This window comes from Saccopteryx leptura, chromosome 1 (assembly GCF_036850995.1).
Source record: "Saccopteryx leptura isolate mSacLep1 chromosome 1, mSacLep1_pri_phased_curated, whole genome shotgun sequence".
NCBI classification, from domain to species: Eukaryota; Metazoa; Chordata; class Mammalia; order Chiroptera; family Emballonuridae; genus Saccopteryx; species Saccopteryx leptura.
This window is the reverse complement of record NC_089503.1, coordinates 71,302,288-71,319,838: the sequence shown is the minus strand read 5'-3', so window position 1 is coordinate 71,319,838 and position 17,551 is coordinate 71,302,288. Positions and strand designations below refer to the sequence as shown.

At 39.0% G+C, this 17,551-nt stretch overlaps 1 protein-coding gene across 2 annotated transcripts; it reads left to right on the top strand.

Moving 5' to 3' along the window:
- Window positions 1-11,646: 11,646 nt before the first annotated feature.
- On the top strand, window positions 11,647-16,755 carry CREBZF (CREB/ATF bZIP transcription factor). Of its 2 annotated transcripts, XM_066370274.1 has the most exons (4): window positions 11,647-12,975; window positions 13,187-13,264; window positions 14,342-14,410; window positions 16,166-16,755. In XM_066370274.1, the coding sequence occupies exons 1-2, from the start codon at window positions 11,912-11,914 to the stop codon at window positions 13,200-13,202; spliced, it is 1,080 nt and encodes a 359-aa protein (XP_066226371.1). In that variant the 5' UTR covers window positions 11,647-11,911; the 3' UTR covers window positions 13,203-13,264; window positions 14,342-14,410; window positions 16,166-16,755. The 2 variants fall into 2 exon arrangements, with proteins under 2 accessions (XP_066226371.1, XP_066226381.1); XM_066370284.1 differs by having other exon boundaries at window positions 11,647-13,264.
- The last annotated feature ends 796 nt before the right edge of the window (window positions 16,756-17,551 follow it).

Genomic DNA, 17,551 nt, shown 5'->3' with positions numbered 1-17,551 from the left:
TCTGGCAGGGTCAGCTCCGTGGGTGTGCCACCTGCATAGGGACACTATATTTGCTTTAATCCTCCATTGTTACTGTCCTGAGATTCTTAATCATTGTGTGACAGGGGCTCCTCATTTTTCGTTTCATGCTGGGCACTGCAATTTGTGTAGCTGGGCCTGCTTTCTGGCTCTAAAACCTCCACTATACAAACTTCCTTCTAACGAGCCACAAAATGGTATTGTCTTTTTCTTCTGTGCTTCAGAGCACTTGGTATTCCACTCTCTCGGTGCTTAATTTGTATTTAGTTTGTGACCCAGAGCCAAATTCAGGGATGAGTTTAGTTATTGTGGTGGGCTGATCTATATATAAAGTGATGCTTATCACCGGAACCAATTGGCAAAATGTGAATGGACTGCGGCCAAACTGCCGCCCTTGAGGGGAAAATTTAAAAACAAAACAACAAACTTCTTTCTAAGGCAGACCTATAGCCCTAGTAAAGTTTTCTGCAATACCCCACAAGCAGAAACCCCAAAATAAAAGTCAGCAGAACAGATCTTCTAAAGCACAACAATGCGTGAATAGCATTGTGTAGCTCAGGGATAATCAACCTTTTTATACCTACCGCCCACTTTCATATCTCTGTTAGTCGTAAAATTTTCTAACTGCCCACCGGTTCCACAGTAATGGTGATTTATAAAGTAGGGAAGTAACTTTACTTTATAAAATTTATAAAGCAGAGTTACAGCAAGTTAAAGCATATAATAATAATTACTTACCAACTACTTTATGTCAGATTTTTGCTAAGTTTGGCAGGCAGAATAAATCTTTATAAAACAATTTACTATAGTTAAATCTATCTTTTTATTTATACTTTGCATACATAGAAATTACATTAGTTAATTGAATTATTAGTGGGATCCCTGCGGCTGATGCTGGGAAACTAAATATTGAATATCTGGTTCAATTTTTGTGAGGAACAAACGAAGGTCTCCCTTTTGGAAATATCCAGGCAGTTTCTTTCTTTCGTCATAATATGATTAACAGCACTAAATCCTGATTCCACAAGATATAGGTAGGGAAAGATCAATAAACTGAATACCATTTTTCACATATTTGATATAAGACCAGCATTTTTTTATTTTGCCATAGGTTTTCATATCCACCACTGTTGAATTTATGTTTACTTTCTTAATCATATCTAATTTCTAACAGTTCTTCTTGGCAAGCTGTATCGGCCTCTTGAATATTTGCAGTAAAAGGATTTTTCATCCAGTCATATACCTTCGATTTCAAAATATCTTCAAATCATTTTTCCATGTCCAATTTAAGTTTGTTGAGGTGGCTACTGAATCTGTCAATATCCTCTGGAGTTACATCATCTTTTATAGATGATAATTGAGGAAACTAATGAAATTCTTCAATAGATTATGACGAAGTAGTTCAAGTTTGTCAATAAATAATAGCACAATACTTTGGCAACCTGTAAGAGTTTTATTAGCTCCTTGAAGCTGCAAATTGACATCGTTAAATCTCTTGAAAGTATCTGCCAAGTAAAAGGCATATTCTTTACTTTTTTTAACTGTTGACACAGATTGGTCTCATTATTACTTTCAAAAAATTGTATGACACTATCATATAATGCTACAAATCTAGCCAAAGATGTACCCTTTGACAGCCACCAAACTTCTGTGTGCAAAAGTAACTTAATAAAATCTGCATTATTGTCCTGGCAAAGCTGCCGAAACATTCTATCATTCTTTGCATTGGATTTGATCTTGTTTATGGCTCAAATTATTATAGTTAATGATGAATGGAGACTTGTATTTAGATGTTTTCCTACAAGATGTTGTCTGTGCACCACACAATGAATACATAAAACATTTGGCACTTCCTGCTTCAAATAAGCAACAAATCCACGATAGAGACCTACCATTGATGGTGCTCCATCAGTAGTGCATGCAACAATATTATTCAAAAGAATATTATTTTTTGTAAAGTATGTTCTCACAGTATTAAATATAGATAATCCTTTTGTATCTGTGATGAGATTTATTGCGAATAGCAGTTCTTCTCGTAATATATTGTTTTCATCAAAATAGTGTACATATGCCATCAATAAAGCATCATTATCTGTAATGGTAGATTCGTCCAATGGAAAATGAAGAGTTTTGGAGAATACTTATAAGATTGTTTTCAACATTAACTGTCATTTCATCAATTCGTCGCCTTACTGTGCTATCGCTTAGGGGCAACATTTTCAAAATTTGAGGTATATCCTGATGCATTACTGTTGAGATAAATTCTTTTATAGAGTGTATTATTACAGTTTCTCCAATTTATTGCTTTTACCACTTTTTGCAATTATTTGTGAAATGCAATAAGTGTCAATTAATCCATCTTCATTCATTGTATGTTGTTTCTTAAATGATGAAACAATAATTGAACGATTTTGAAATTTTTTATATATTTCCTGAAAATATGGGCTTGTCCTTGTCATTTGGATGCTTTCTAGAACGATGTTTTCACAATCGACTTGGCTTCATTGCCTCATTGGATAATGTTTTATGGCACAATAAACACACTGGATGTTGTTTATTTGCAACAAATTCTATGAGACCCATCTTTAGATACTCTGGTGAATACGTGCGTATTTATTTATTTATTTTTTTGAGACATGGGCTCATAATATTTCACAATATTTTGTTTGAAGCTGTAAGCACATGCTTGCTCTCAGAAATCTAACTATGTACTGACTTTAGTTTCGATTACATAATGATTTAGCTTCACTTACATAACGTGAATAAAACTTATGTGCTTGAAGTCTGTTGCGTGGTCCCGACATTACAGATGTTGTGGTTGAGCGAGAGTTTGTCGAGATGAGACTAAGTGAGTATCCATGGTTGTGCATTTTATAAAACTTTATGTAGCGGGTGTTGGCCAATGGCATCACTTCTTTGCGATTGGGGCAAAGTAGCGAGACATCTGCTAGTTTTGGCAGTCCAAGGGGGGAGGTTCCTAGAATGTCACCCTATTACCCTAAAATCTGGGAATTGAGATGAAAATATGAGTTAATTGGTGTCTCCATTGTCCGGCCGTTTCTGTCATAGAAAGAAGAATCGAACCATGGAGTTCTTTGTCTATGGGGTAATAAAACAATGAACTACTAGTTTTTGGGTGACAATAGTGGTGGTCATAAACTGCCCACCGGATCGGGCAGTGGGTGTGGACCTGGGGTCAGGTACCTGGCCACTCGCAGATGCAGGCCAGGTGGTCGCGAAAGAGGTCGGTGCGGTCCCAATACAAATGGCCTGTAGCAGAGTCTGACCGCTGTCCTGATCTTGACTGGTCAACAGTTAGTCGATTAGTATGTAATTGCGGCACAGTTTGGTTGCTCCACTACTGCCCACCATGAATGCTGGAACGCCCACTAGTGGGCGGTAGGGACCAGGTTGACTACCCCTGGTGTAGCTGATAAGTGTGATCTTTGACGGGCTCTACTGTGAGCCCATTATGTGCCACTCGGGAACTTGTCTGGTTCCAAAAAAAAATTGTGAAAAAGACCTAGGGAAGAAATGAGAGCTGTAGGAAAAGTGAACTGACTGCATGATGTTCTCATAATAGTGGCTTTGCTTCAATTAGTGAAAATTAATTCAATTTACTTTGTTTCCAGTAAACAAAGTGCTAATCAGAAGTCCATTTTCCCCAACTTCACTATATTAAAACTAAAGAATAATTTTTTAAAAAGATTTTATATATTGATTTTACAGAGAGAGGACGATGGCAGTAGGGGGGGGGCAGCTCATAGTTGCTTCATTTTAGTTGTTCATTGCTTGCTTGTCATATGTGCCTTGACTGGATAAGTTCAGGGTTTTGAACTTCTAACCTCAATGTTCCAGGTCAACCCTCTATCTACTGCACCACCACAGGCCAAGCTAAAACTAAGGAATAATTTAAAGAAGATTGTTTGAAGGCATACTTGTGCAGGTGCTTGCTGTTCTATCTAGCCCTCATTAATTCAGATTCCAGGAGAGTGCGGTGCTGGGTCAGTGTGGGAAGGAGACTCTGCTTCCCGCTTTAGCAAGGCCAAGAGAACCAGGCAGACATTTGAGATACATATTGGTGCATGAATAAGGGAAAAGGGCCATGACTCTAACTGCTCTCCCAAAGCTGCCCCTGCCCCTCCAGGTGACTTTTCTCCCATTGTCATTAGCCAAAATTGGGCCATATACAAACACCTCAACCAAGCATCTTCATGGGAACTGTTGCCACCATGACAAACTTGGGCCAGACAGGATCTGCCCCTGGATGGAAAGGAAGCCAGTCAATGCCACAGAGTGGAAGGGCTATCTGACGAAGGCAGGGCTGGCCTCCAATAGATTCTGCTATACTACATTTACTTATATTGGTAAGGCCTTATCAGGCAGGCAGTCTTTTTTTTCTTTTTTATCTTGGCCTCTTAACTTATTGGAATTTTGGAAGGTGGCCAACAATGGGCTTTTCTAATCACTTGTCTATCTCCCTAAAGACAAACTGGATGTTATTTTCCAAATACTAAAAACATCTTATTAAATTTAAGAGCCTAGGGTTATAAAGATGTATCTCCTTCCTTGGTGTTGGTCCCTCCAAACCTTTTGTTTATCTCATGTGAAAAAAAAATCCAAGAAAAGATTTCCCTTGGACAGATCTCCCTGGTCATTCCTTATACATTCAACTGATTACAGTTCCCCCTTCCCTAGCCCCCTCAGTCCCCAGTTCCAAAAAGGGACTCAGCTACTTGCCAGACTGTTCCTATTTAATGCTCTAATCCACTCTTTGAACTAGTCTAAAACAATCTTCCTTTTCATGTTTAAGATTATTTATTACAACATTGTTTGTAATAGCAACAAATTGCAAATGGGTTGCATATCATTACTAAGGAACTGATTAAACTGTGGGCCCTTCATACCTTGGAATATGTTGAAAATGAAAAAGTAAGGAAATAAATAAGAAAGAAAGGGAAAGAAAAGAGAGAGAAGGAGAGAGAGAGGAAGGAAGGAGAAAAAAAGAAAGAGAGAGAGAAGCTCTTAATGTATTAATATAGAAAATCTTCAGGACATGTTATATATAGAGGGAAAAAACAAGATGCAAAGTAAATGACTAGTCTACTATCTTTTATGTAAGGGGAGAGAGGTAGAGAGGGAAATAAGAAAACAAATATATTACTCACATTTGGATAAATCCATATTGGAAAAAATAAATACTAATAAAAGTAGTTATTAGTGGTGTGGAGGGGTGTGGGAACTACGGTAATTAGGAATAGGAGTGGAACAAAAACTTTTCAATGTATACCATTTTATATCATTTGACTTTGAACCATGTGCATATATTACCTATTCAAAAAGATAATAAAAACAAAAATAAAACCTTGTACATACCTGCTTAACTTCCTAGTGATATCTATTTCTGAGTAGATGACCTCAAAAAGCCTACCAATTTTTCTTTCTCCAAGAATCGAGTAGGCAAAACATATTTTATAGAGAGCCAAATACAGCCTGACATATCTGGGTCAGGCCATTCAGCTGGAAGCTTCCACTTTCACAAATGTTCAAGAACATGTAGCTAATGACAATATCTTTTTCTACCCTGAGGGGTGCCTCCTAATTAGTACTATTTCTCTTCTAAATTTAAAGATTTAAATATATTAACTTTTCTTGTGGATTTTCACATGTCAGTGTGAGACCTAAATTTTAGGTTTTAGAAAGCCTATTTTCTCATTTCAGGTTTTTATTTTTATTTTGTGTGTGTGTGTGTGTGTGTGTGTGTGTGTGTGTGTGTCTGTGTGTGTGTGTGTGAGAGAGAGAGAGAGAGAGGAACAGAGATAGGGACAGATAGGAAGGGATAGAGATGAGAAGTATCAATTCTTCATTGCAGCACCTTCATTGTTCATTGATTGCTTTCTCATATGTGCCTTGATGGGGTGGGGGTTGCTTCAGAAGAGTGAGTTACCCCTTGCTCACGTCAGCAACCTTGGGCTCAAGCCAGTGATCCCGCACTCAAGCCAGTGAGCTCATGCTCAAGCCAGATGAGCCCCAGCTCACGCATGGCGACCTCAGGGTTTAACCTGGGTCCTCTGCGTCCCGGTCCGACGCTCTTTACCCTGTGCCATAGCCTAGTGAGGCTAATTTCAGGTTTTTAGGCTTCGGGTGTTGGTTTTTGGTTTTGCCTTAAACAAATGATGATAAAGGTAGGGCAGACCAAGCCATTCTGATCTTTCAACTTTAATTAATAACTTACTCATTTACTTTTTCTTATCAATTTAACCAATGTTTATTGAAAGCATATTATTGGTTAGGAACTGTGCTAAAGTTGAGACACAACGTGGGCAAGACAGAGACCTTATCGTCACTGAATTTGTATTCCAGTGAGTGAGAAAAATGCTGAAAGATAGGACGATATGGGAATGCATGGTAGGTTTTCCCAACAGAATGTAGAAGAGGTTAGGGAAAGTTTTTCCTAGAAATGGCATTTAAACTAAAGCCTGTAGAATGTGTAAGAATCATCCAAGAGAAGAGATGGGAAAACATGAGAGTACAGTAGCTCAGAAGCCTTCATAGGACCTCCTGCTCTTTGTAAGAAAATTGCCTCTGCCAATAGCCCCGTCATTCAGGATACAGAATAAGCAGTCGCAGTAGTCTCTAATAAGAGACTCTGTGGCCAGATTAATCCCATTATGCTCATATTCGTATTTACCTTCATTCCAGTGACAAGTGTGAGCCTTCATAATCTGGCTCAGTCCTTCCCCAACCCCATCCCCACTCAAACCATTCACTAGTCCTTTGGAAGCTAAGATCTGTGATCACTGAACTAGTGAAGATATTAGTGCAGTGATCCTGTCACTTACTGGGTGACCTGAACTAAGATCTTACCGGATGAAGAGGAAATCGAGGAGCTAAAACTTTCAGTGACTGAGAGATATGACAGGACATGGTATGAATTTCACATTGCTATAGCCACACAGAGAAAAGAATTATACAAATGACTGTAGGAAACAGCATTTTAAAAGAATATCTTAATAGAATATATTCCAAGAAGAACTAGAACCACAAATAAATCTTAGTAAATTTCATTGATTAGCTCTATGGTTAGTTGTAATATTGGCATTATTTTAAAACTATTATATTATACTTTAAAACTATTGTTAAAGTACTGTATTATATATATACACACACACATATACATAATGAGAGGCTGAGAATAAAGAGGCTAAAGCAAAAAGAGAGATTATAATAATGTTGCTAGAAACAAAATTTTTAATGTTACAAATTAAGATATTAAAAAATGAAGTAAAAATTATTTAATGTTAAGTTTGAATTGAAAACAGTTTAAATCTATGACAGTTTTTCTTCAAAAGGAGAAAGAGGAAGAGAGAGCACTTTGTCCTCTGTAACACTTGTGTCATTCTGATGAATCCACTCAGCAAAGCACCAACCCTGATTCAGCTTCACTCCCCACCCTCTTTGCTACAGAAAATTCAATGCATGTATATAGTAGTGCTGAATGAAGTACAATAAAGTCGTGGTCTTCATGGAGAATTTAATAGATTGATATTAAATTTTTTAATCCCTCTTTTAATGTGCTTTCCTGTATTGCAGAAATGGAAAAGCTAAAACAAAGACATACAAAGCAAACTATTTGCAGACTCCTCTGCAGTTATATTTGGAAGATGCAAATGAGGCAGGGCCCTCTTCCTTTGCTTTAGCTGTTGTTGCCAAGCACATTTTTGGAGACGTTTTTCTGCAGTAGCATCCCAATATTCATTCACTAGTTTTATGGGATATGGTAGCCAGCCCCTGAGATAGCACCTACTGATTCTTGTCTCCTATAATAGTATTCACATTCTCATGTAGTCCTCTTTCACAGGGAATAAGATCAGACTCCTGTGGCCAATAGAATACTACAGAAGTGATTGTATATGACTTCTGAGGCTAGGTCATAAAATTTATTGCTGCTGCTTCCTTTGATCTGTTGGATGATTCATTCTGGGGAAAGTCCATTACCATGTTGTGTAGATGCTCACACAGATTGTAGAGAGGCCCACGTAGATGGGGAACTGAAGCTTCCCCCAGGACCAACCTGTCAGCCACCTTGAAAGTGAACCCTCTAGCCGAGTCAAGCCTTCAGATGACTATAGCCCTAACCTTAATCTGACTGAATTCCATGAAAATTCTGGAGCCAGACTGCAATTACAAATTCCTGACCAACTGAAACTGCAAGAGATAATAAAATTTTGTTGTTGTTTTAAATCACACAATGATCAAAGATTGTCATTTTAAAGTTTTGGGTAACTTTTTAGGCAACAATATAATATATAGGGTTGAGAGTCTGGGCAGCAACAGTGCTCCTGAAGCCAGCATTCCAGCTTTCTCTTTACCACTTGCCCAACTGAGGCAGAGACAGTGGTTCTTTATCAGGCCTGTTTGGCCACATTGTACTAAGTGGCGTGCAGGAGCACCCAGCCTAATGCCTACTCCTCTTATTCAATGACTTTAAAAGAATGAATTCTCTGTTTTACATCTTTTTCTGATGAAAATAGCTGGACTGCTTTCTGTTTCTTGCAAACTGAGCTTAACCTAATAAAAATACCCATCTCAGCCTGATCAGGCAGTGGCACAGTGGGTAGAGCATCGGCCTGGGATGCTGAGGACCCAGGTTTGAAATGCTGAGGTCGCTGGCTTGAGCATCGGCTTGAGAATGGGGTCACCGGCATGAGTGTGGGGTCATACACATGACTCTATGGTTGCTGGCTTAAGTCCAAGGTCGCTGGCTTGAGCAAAGCGGTCACTCACTCTGCTTGAGCTCCCCCTCCCAGGTCAAGGCACATATAAGAAAGCAATCAATGAACAACTAAGGTGCCACAACAAAGAATTGATGCTTCTCATCTCTATCCCTTCCTGTCTGTCCTTGTCTGTTTCTTTCTCACTAAAAAAAAAAAAAAAAAAAGAAAAAGAAAAAGAAAATACCCATCTCAAATCAATAATTAGACACTAGGGGCAGTCATTTTAAAGAAAGAAATAAGACAAGGAAATTGGCCATTAACAGTATTATTTAACGTCAATCTGGAAATGCTATTCATTATTGCATTGTAAAGGAGGCAAAATTGTCCTTATTTATGATAAGGTGACATAATTGTTTAGCAGGAATAAATAAGCTGAAAATAGAAACTTGAGAAATTTCAGTGAGCTAATAATCAGTTAAAAATTTAACAGAAAGGCCCTGGCCGGTTGGCTCAGCGGTAGAGCCTCGGCCTAGCGTGCGGAGGACCCGGGTTCGATTCCCGGCCAGGGCACACAGGAGAAGCGCCCATTTGCTTCTCCACCCCTCCGCCGCGCTTTCCTCTCTGTCTCTCTCTTCCCCTCCCGCAGCCGGGGCTCCATTGGGGCAAGGATGGTCCGGGCGCTGGGGATGGCTCCTTGGCCTCTGCCCCAGGCACTAGAGTGGCTCTGGTCGCAACATGGCGACGCCCAGGATGGGCAGAGCATCGCCCCCTGGTGGGCAGAGCATTGCCCTGGTGGGCGTGCCGGGTGGATCCCGGTCGGGCGCATGCGGGAGTCTGTCTGACTGTCTCTCCCTGTTTCCAGCTTCAGAAAAATGAAAAAAAAAAAAAAAAAAAAATTAACAGAAAAGATCAATAGCCTTTCCATGTTGCAATAATAACCATTTAGAAAATATAAAAGAAGAAAAAATCTACTGCAGTAGCAAAAAATACATGAAATAATTGGGGGAAATAAACTAATAAACTTAATGCAATTTCCATTAAAAGTCCAGCTTCCTTGAACTTGGAAAATTTATGAAGTTATCTGGAAGAATAAATATTCATTTGTTGGTAAAAGATTCTGAGAAAGTAAGACTAATAAAGGACTTGTCTTATGAGATATCAAATATATTATAAAACGGCAATAAAAATGGAATTATTTTGCTTCCAGAATGATGAGACAATCGATGAAACAGAATAAAAAGACCAGAAAGTAGATCCAGCTGCATGTAAGAATTTGATATATGGCATACATGTTGGGAAACAAGTGGAGCAAGTATGAATTGTTCAATAAATTTTTTGTGGCAAATCACTTTCTATGCCACATTATATACCAGAATAAATTTTATTTGTATCAAAATGAAATAAATTGTCACTCATGTTGTTAAAAAAAAACCTCTTAGTAAAATATAAATAGAATTAATTAAAGAAGATCTAAAGCACATAGGTAAATATTAGTATTCATAAGGTAAATAAAACTTTTTAAGGCTTAAAGCCAGAACCCATGAAGAAAAATTTAATAGATTGACTGTTTAATAATTATAACAAAACAAACAATTTTATTCCTCTATCTCCCAATAAATGATCAACTAGGGAAAAGTTAGAACATAAATGGGACAAAGGTATGTTTTCCTTATAATGTAAAAGTAACTCAAGAAGGAAAAAGACATTTTTTCTGACAAACATCCTCCCCTGCCTCAATGAAAAATGGGCTAATGAGGTGAAAAGGCTGTTTGTTCACATTAGAAGTCAATTGATAGGTGAAAAACAAACTTTTTAATAATCAAGGAAATACAACTTTGAAATATGAAAATATGCCACTTTTATGTTGGGATTGACTCATTTTAAAAAGAAAAATATCCACTGTCATTGAGTGTGCAGGAACTAAACACTGTCACACACCATTGGTGAGAGAAAACTTTCCCTAGGTAATAAGGTCTATGTATAAAAATTGTATCTAGAAATTCTTTGTCAAATAATTTATCCTAAGGAAATTATAGAATAAATGAACAAGATATGTACACAATATTATTGTGTAATACAATAATAATGTAACTTAAGTGTTAAGAAGTGGTTGAATAAAAGTTGCAAAGTTCATGAAATGCAACTCTAGACGGACATCAAAAATAAGCATGTGGAACTGTATTTAGTTGTATGAAGAAGTCCACAGTGTATTCATACTGAAACAGTCGAGTTCAAAGAAATAAAACAAAACAACGTGTGTATGTACATAGAAAAAACACTCTAATTATAAAAGAGAATGTCTTTATTTTTAGAGATACATACTGAAGTGTGTTGGGGTGGTGTGTCTTGTTTGCAACTTTGGGATAATTCATTAAAAAAAAGATTGTTTTACAAACACATGAAGCTAAAGCACATACGGCAAAACGTTTATTGTTGAATTGTTGAGTCTGGGTATTGGATTGAATTAAGAGTGTATGCTGTATTATATTCTGTGTGTTTGGAAGTTTTTATAACTTGGAAAAATTATATATGAGTGATTTATTTACCGTTCTTTTTCTAGTATTCTATAAAAGACCTTTTATTATAGCAGAAGGGGAAAGGAGCAGTTTCAAGAGAGGACTGGTCTCCAGTCTTAAATTCCAGAGAAATCCACTATAACTTTAAATTTATTCAAAAGTTGGTATCTGAAGGGTCAGTTCTGAGTAAGAGTGGTTTCACTGGAAACTGAAGCCACAATACACAGCTGAGAAGTAAGAGTAGACGACTCTTTCTATAAACTCCCGGTTTTGTTAGTGCAACCGCTGTTACTATGACATCACCGCAGATCTGGAATTATTCCCACTCCAGAAACCCCCGAACTCTCGCGATACTAAAGCCCGGTGGAGCGCGAAACGCCGTGGGAGGGGCTGGGGCGAGATCGCCTGACTTCCGGCCAGGCCGTTGTCTGGGTGGCGCGGTCGAGTCATCGCCAGGGCTCGCCGTCTCGGTGTTCCTTCACTCCCCCCGCCTGGGCGCGGGGGGTCGACCAGCGAAGTGGGGCGGGAGTCGGCTCAGACCTTCCTCTCTATTTCGTTCTGGCCAGCTCTCCGCTTGCCGGCGCTGGGGCCTGGGGTCCTGGGGGCCCGCGAGGCCCGGTGTGAGAGGCCGGGGCCTACGTGGGCCCGCCGCCGGGCCCCATGAGGCACAGCCTGACCAAACTGCTGGCGGCCTCGGGCACCGACTCCCCAACCCGCAGCGAGAGCCCGGCCCAGGCCGCCACCTGCTCGCTGCCCCCGGACTTGCCCCGGGCGGCTGCAGCTGCGGAGGAGGAAGAGACGGCGGCCTCCCGATCCCCGGGCCGCGAGCAGTCGCGCGGCGACGAGGGCGAGCTGGAGCGCGGGCGGGGGGGCCGCGGCGGCGTAGCGGTGCGCGCGCCCTCGCCGGAGGAGATGGAGGAGGAGGCGATCGCCGGCGTCCCCGGGGACGAGACCGAGGACATGGACTTTCTGTCCGGCCTGGAACTGGCGGATTTGCTGGACCCCCGGCAACCGGACTGGCACCTGGAGCCCGGGCTCAGCTCGCCCGGGCCTCTGTCCTCGTCCGGCGGAGGCTCGGATAGCGGCGGCCTATGGAGAGGGGACGACGACGATGAGTCCGCGGCTGCCGAGATGCAGCGCTTTTCTGACCTGCTGCAGAGGCTGTTAAACGGTATCGGAGGCTGCAGCGGCGGCAGTGACAGTAGCGGCGGCGAAAAGAGGCGGAGAAAGTCTCCTGGAGGAGGCGGCGGCGGCAGCGGCAGCGACAACAACCAAGCGGCGACAAAGAGTCCCCGGAAGGCGGCGGCGGCTGCCGCCCGTCTTAATCGGCTGAAGAAAAAGGAGTACGTGATGGGGCTGGAGAGTCGAGTCCGGGGCCTGGCGGCCGAGAACCAGGAGCTGCGGGCCGAGAATCGGGAGCTGGGCAAGCGCGTGCAAGCACTGCAGGAGGAGAGTCGCTACCTACGGGCCGTCCTCGCCAACGAGACCGGACTGGCTCGCTTGCTGAGCCGGCTGAGCGGCGTGGGACTGCGGCTGACCACCTCGCTCTTCAGAGACTCGCCCGCCGGCGACCATGACTACGCTCTGCCGGTGGGAAAGCAGCAGCAGGACCTGCTGGAAGAGGACGACGCAGCGGGAGGAGTGTGTCTTCATGTGGACAAGGATAAGGTGTCGGTGGAGTTCTGCTCGGCGTGCGCCCGGAAGGCGTCGTCTTCTCTTAAAATGTAGGGTCAAGTAATCTGCTCTTTATCCGCGTTTACCCCTTTCAACTCCCTTACACCATGTAAAACACCTTAGTGTGGGACATCTTCACTGGACGCATTTCAGGAGAAAAAAAAAGTAATATTGAGTCTTTAAGTGTTTAGCTAAAAGCATGAATGTGACACTGTAACCAACTCCTAATGATAACATGTGACTATTAAATCTCTCTGACAGTTTCTTTTTTAGGTGATTTCCTTCCTGCCAGGCTCCGTTGTAGGGGTTACAGAACAGTCGTTCCCGCCTCACAACCTGGTAAGGATCCATCTCTTCACGTAACGCTCATGCTCTGCTGCTTAGTCTACTTTTAATGGGCAACGTCTCAATTTTGTGTGTGTGATTTTTTTTTTCTTTTTTGGAAGGTGGGAGGGAAATCTAATTTGGGCCCTGTCCACCCTGGAAACAGACTTGTGCTGGTCAATAATGTATCAAAGATGCTTCTTATGGTTGAAATAGCTGTTAATGTATCCCCTTGTTCAGACTTGCGTGTACCTAGCTCTTCTGTCCCCAGTGTGGACATGGCCTTGGATGACATCGATTCCAACTGTACACTGAAAGCTGCTAATAGAGATACAGTTTGGAGACAGTGAAACAGGTGAAGTTGAATGGAAGTTCCGAGTTGTACAAGGTGCAAATTGGAATTCCAATCTTAGAGCAACTTTTTAGAGGTTGACATTAAGTGTTTGAGGCATGCATAAATGTAATATTTTGCTGGAGGTGACAGCAAAATAACTCTTAGATACTCAAGAATGCCTTTAGGTTTTAAGTAGAGATCTAGAATTACAGTATTCAGATGAACAGATTTTATTATCTCACCTTTAGAGAAGTTGGAAATTAACATCAGTCTCCATGTTAGTTAATTGAAGGAGGAATAAGAATGGTTAATGAAAAATGTTTCTTTGAGGACCAGCACAGTGATTGCCCTATCACTGAGTATGAATAAATTGTTGAACACCTTTATTTTTGTTGTATTAAATTTTTAGGTTAAATTTATGTATGATTAGATATTGAAGGTTGTGAAATGTGAATGAAAACATGTAAAGTGAGGCTTCACAAAGAATCTTATTTTCCATATTTGAAAGTTTTTTGGCGTATTTAAAAATAATTTTAAAAATTGAGTGGTTCCGGCTACTTAATGACATGATAGACACTTTTTTCAAAGATGGGATATATTCTTTTCTTGAAGAAAAGAATCTGTTATCTATTATCCAGTTGTATAAATTGAGTTACGGTGGCCTTCATTGTAAGAGGCATTAAGAAATTCTTTGTGAAACATCACTGTTTGATAAAGTACATACCTATTTAGCATCCTTGTTTTTCTTTGTGCTAAAGTGGATACAGCTGTTGGGGCAGAAGAGACGGGACCAGCTGCTGGCCACATTTCCTGCTTTATTTTAAAAGGTAGTATAAGAAATGAGGAAAAAGAGGTAATATCAGGGCTTCTGCTGTCTTTTATTTTAAAATGTTCATAATTAAAAAGTATTTTCCAGCAGTCCAAAGATGTAAGTTATCTTACACACAAAATGTTTTATTTTGTTATTTTGTTATGAAAATGGAATCCTTGTTCTTGCACAACTGTAAATGTTTTGTTGCTAGATAATACTATTTGAGACCTGACTTGGCCTCTGGTTTTCAGTGCATCACAGCAAATTTTGTAAAAGCATCTACTGCACTTGAGCATGAATGGGTAGTAGCCAAACTCACAACCTGGAGTGATGAACCTGCTTATATCTAAGCGCAGGAGCAAGCCCCTCACAATGCAGCTGCATGGATTTTTAGTGCCTACTGAATTATATATATATAAATATATATATAAACACCAAAAGTAGTTGGAAAAATTATTTGAAATGACTAATTTGTGCTATCTTTATGGAATATGTTAACTGTAGCTTTTTGAAACAGAAGCCTTGAATTGAAATTTAATTAATACTTGAACATTTTGTATATATTTTGTTGTATATAATTTTGTGCAGTACCAATGACAAAAATATGGTGTCATAATAAAACCAGGTTTGTTGATCTTTCAGTTATGGGCTCAAAGAGTTTTTTCATCTCTAATATGACATTGAAAAATAGTGGATGAGAATAGGAAAAATGATTGTTAATGCTGACTGTGGGTCTTAAAAGGTTCTGGAAGCAGTAAGTGCGTTTTTCTAAAAATTATGCCATTCCTTGGAATATTTTCTTCCTAACATCAGTACCTTTCCTGCATTATTTGAAGTTGGAGCTGGGGAAAAACAATAGTCAAAAGCTTTCTGAATTGGGATGCTTTGAAATTCCAAGTGTAGATTTTTAGAATGTCATTTTATAAATGGCAGTTTTTGAGAATACTTGATTAATAATTTTTGAAAGTGGAGATTAGAATCGCCTATTTTTAAAGCTGCTTTGTTAGGTTACTTATATTTTAACTGTCTTTTCTTAGTTTCCATTTCATTTTTTTTTCCTCTAATTTCGGTGAATCTGATTTTGTCTTTTTTTTTACATCAACTTCATGGTCTTGTTTTTACATGGTATTGCATGTATTTAGGACCTATTTAACAGAGGCTTTAAATAAATTTTGTCATATTTATGTAAGCACATTTTACTGTAAATGTTTGAGTTTCTGAATTTATAACAGATCTGTTTATTTCAGTATGTAGTAAATAATATCTTGAAGTGTCCTATTCACTACTTGTTAATTAAAAAGTTATGATTAATATGAACCTGTTGTCTTACTATTTTTAGATAATTGTGTTCTGATGAGTAATAGTTGGATGAAGGGATTTCTGGAATATATGGATTGTTTTGAAAATTTCAAGTTTGGCTCTATTTACTGTAATGGATGAAAACAATATTTGGGCGACCTTTTTTTTTCCTCCTAATTTTGCCTCTATGGCAAAATGATAAAGAACTAGACTAAAGATGTAGCTTTTTAATATTTGTCTTCAGATGGTGGCAGGAATCCATACATTAATTGAACTAACACATCATATTGACTTACTATTTCTCTCATATTGACTTACTGTTTCTGCACTTCTTGACCTGACTTAACTGAAATGTCCATGTTTGTTAAAATGTCACCTCTGATAATAAGGCGACAAAAAGTGTTCAAAATATTTTAAATATTTGTTCATTTTATAATCACTAAATTAATCTCTCTCTCTTCTCTTTAAACAGCTTAGCAGTGTCTGCAAAAACGAATCTTTTCCTACAACCTGTTAACTGACTGGACTGATGGTAACAAAGTAATTGTGGGAGCCATGTCCGTCAAAAATTTGGCATCTGCTGAAAAACATGAATGCCATTTTCAAGTTCCCAAATTACTTCTGTACTGATTTCACTTTCCAGAAATGGAGATATGAAAAGATTCTCTGGAATCCTTGAAAGACTTAATATAATATATGAGACTAAATTAATTTTGGAACAAAATTATACGTTTTGTTTTTTTTTTTTTTTGTCTTTCATAGGAGTGATACTCAGTTCCTCGCATACTTTTTTAAAAATTGTGACCATTGGAGAAGAGAATTACAGTCTTTTATCAGGAGTATTACTAGATTTTTTTTTACATAATCAAGAGTCCATTCTATGGAATTATATTTAGTGTAGTAGAATTGCATAAACAGGCTAGTAGTCATCATAGGCATATCGTGAGTTTGTATTTATTTCCTGGAACGTGAGAGAGAATCTGAAGTACAGATAGATCTTGCCAAGGAGAATGTGAAAGTTAATGTAAATTCCTTAACTATAAAGAGTAATCTTTTTAAATAGATGCATTGTCTGTGTATCTTTGGAAAAGTTGATATATGATTAAATATGTGGTTAGTTAATTCAGGGTAATACCAGGATGTGTGGACTTTGAGGTTTTGGCTTCTTGAGCTTTCTCTGAGTATTTAACACTTTTGTAAGAAATATATATTTTGAGGTTTCTAATGAATGGTATAATAGTTTCTACTGTTTTATATAAATTAAAATTTTTCTAGTATTGTGCAAGGGCTTTAGTATTATGGATAACAGGAGTGACTTTTCCATGGAATATGGTTGTTTTACTTAATTGAAACATTTGAACAAACCCTCAGAACTCTGGATTGTTTTATTTCATTTCTGTTGGATTATGTTAATAAGTTCTTTCACCTGGTCTAGTCTGAGCCATGTTGGAAAGTATGTAGAAGTGAGAGAGGGTAGGACATAGGCTCTCTCTTATTTTTTCTTTCCAGAATAATTTATCACAGAAACTACACAGTTATTGTATGGGTATTATACAAAACTTATTAAATCTACTCGGTTGTGTTCTAAGTGTATTCAGTATCTGATGCCTGGCAGCAAATAGTATTCCCAGTGGTTTATACTTAAGTGACTGATAGGTGCTTTTACAGTACAAACAGTACAGCTAGTTGTAATTCTACAGTTAAAGATTAGGCATCAACACAGTTTGGCAACTACAGCTGCTTTGATGGAACACAGAGTGGATAATTAACTGATAATAAGTAATTACCTTTTAAAATATGTGATTACCAAGTTTAGCATTTTGAAGATTAAGTTTAAGGTCTTACTAATATTAACTTG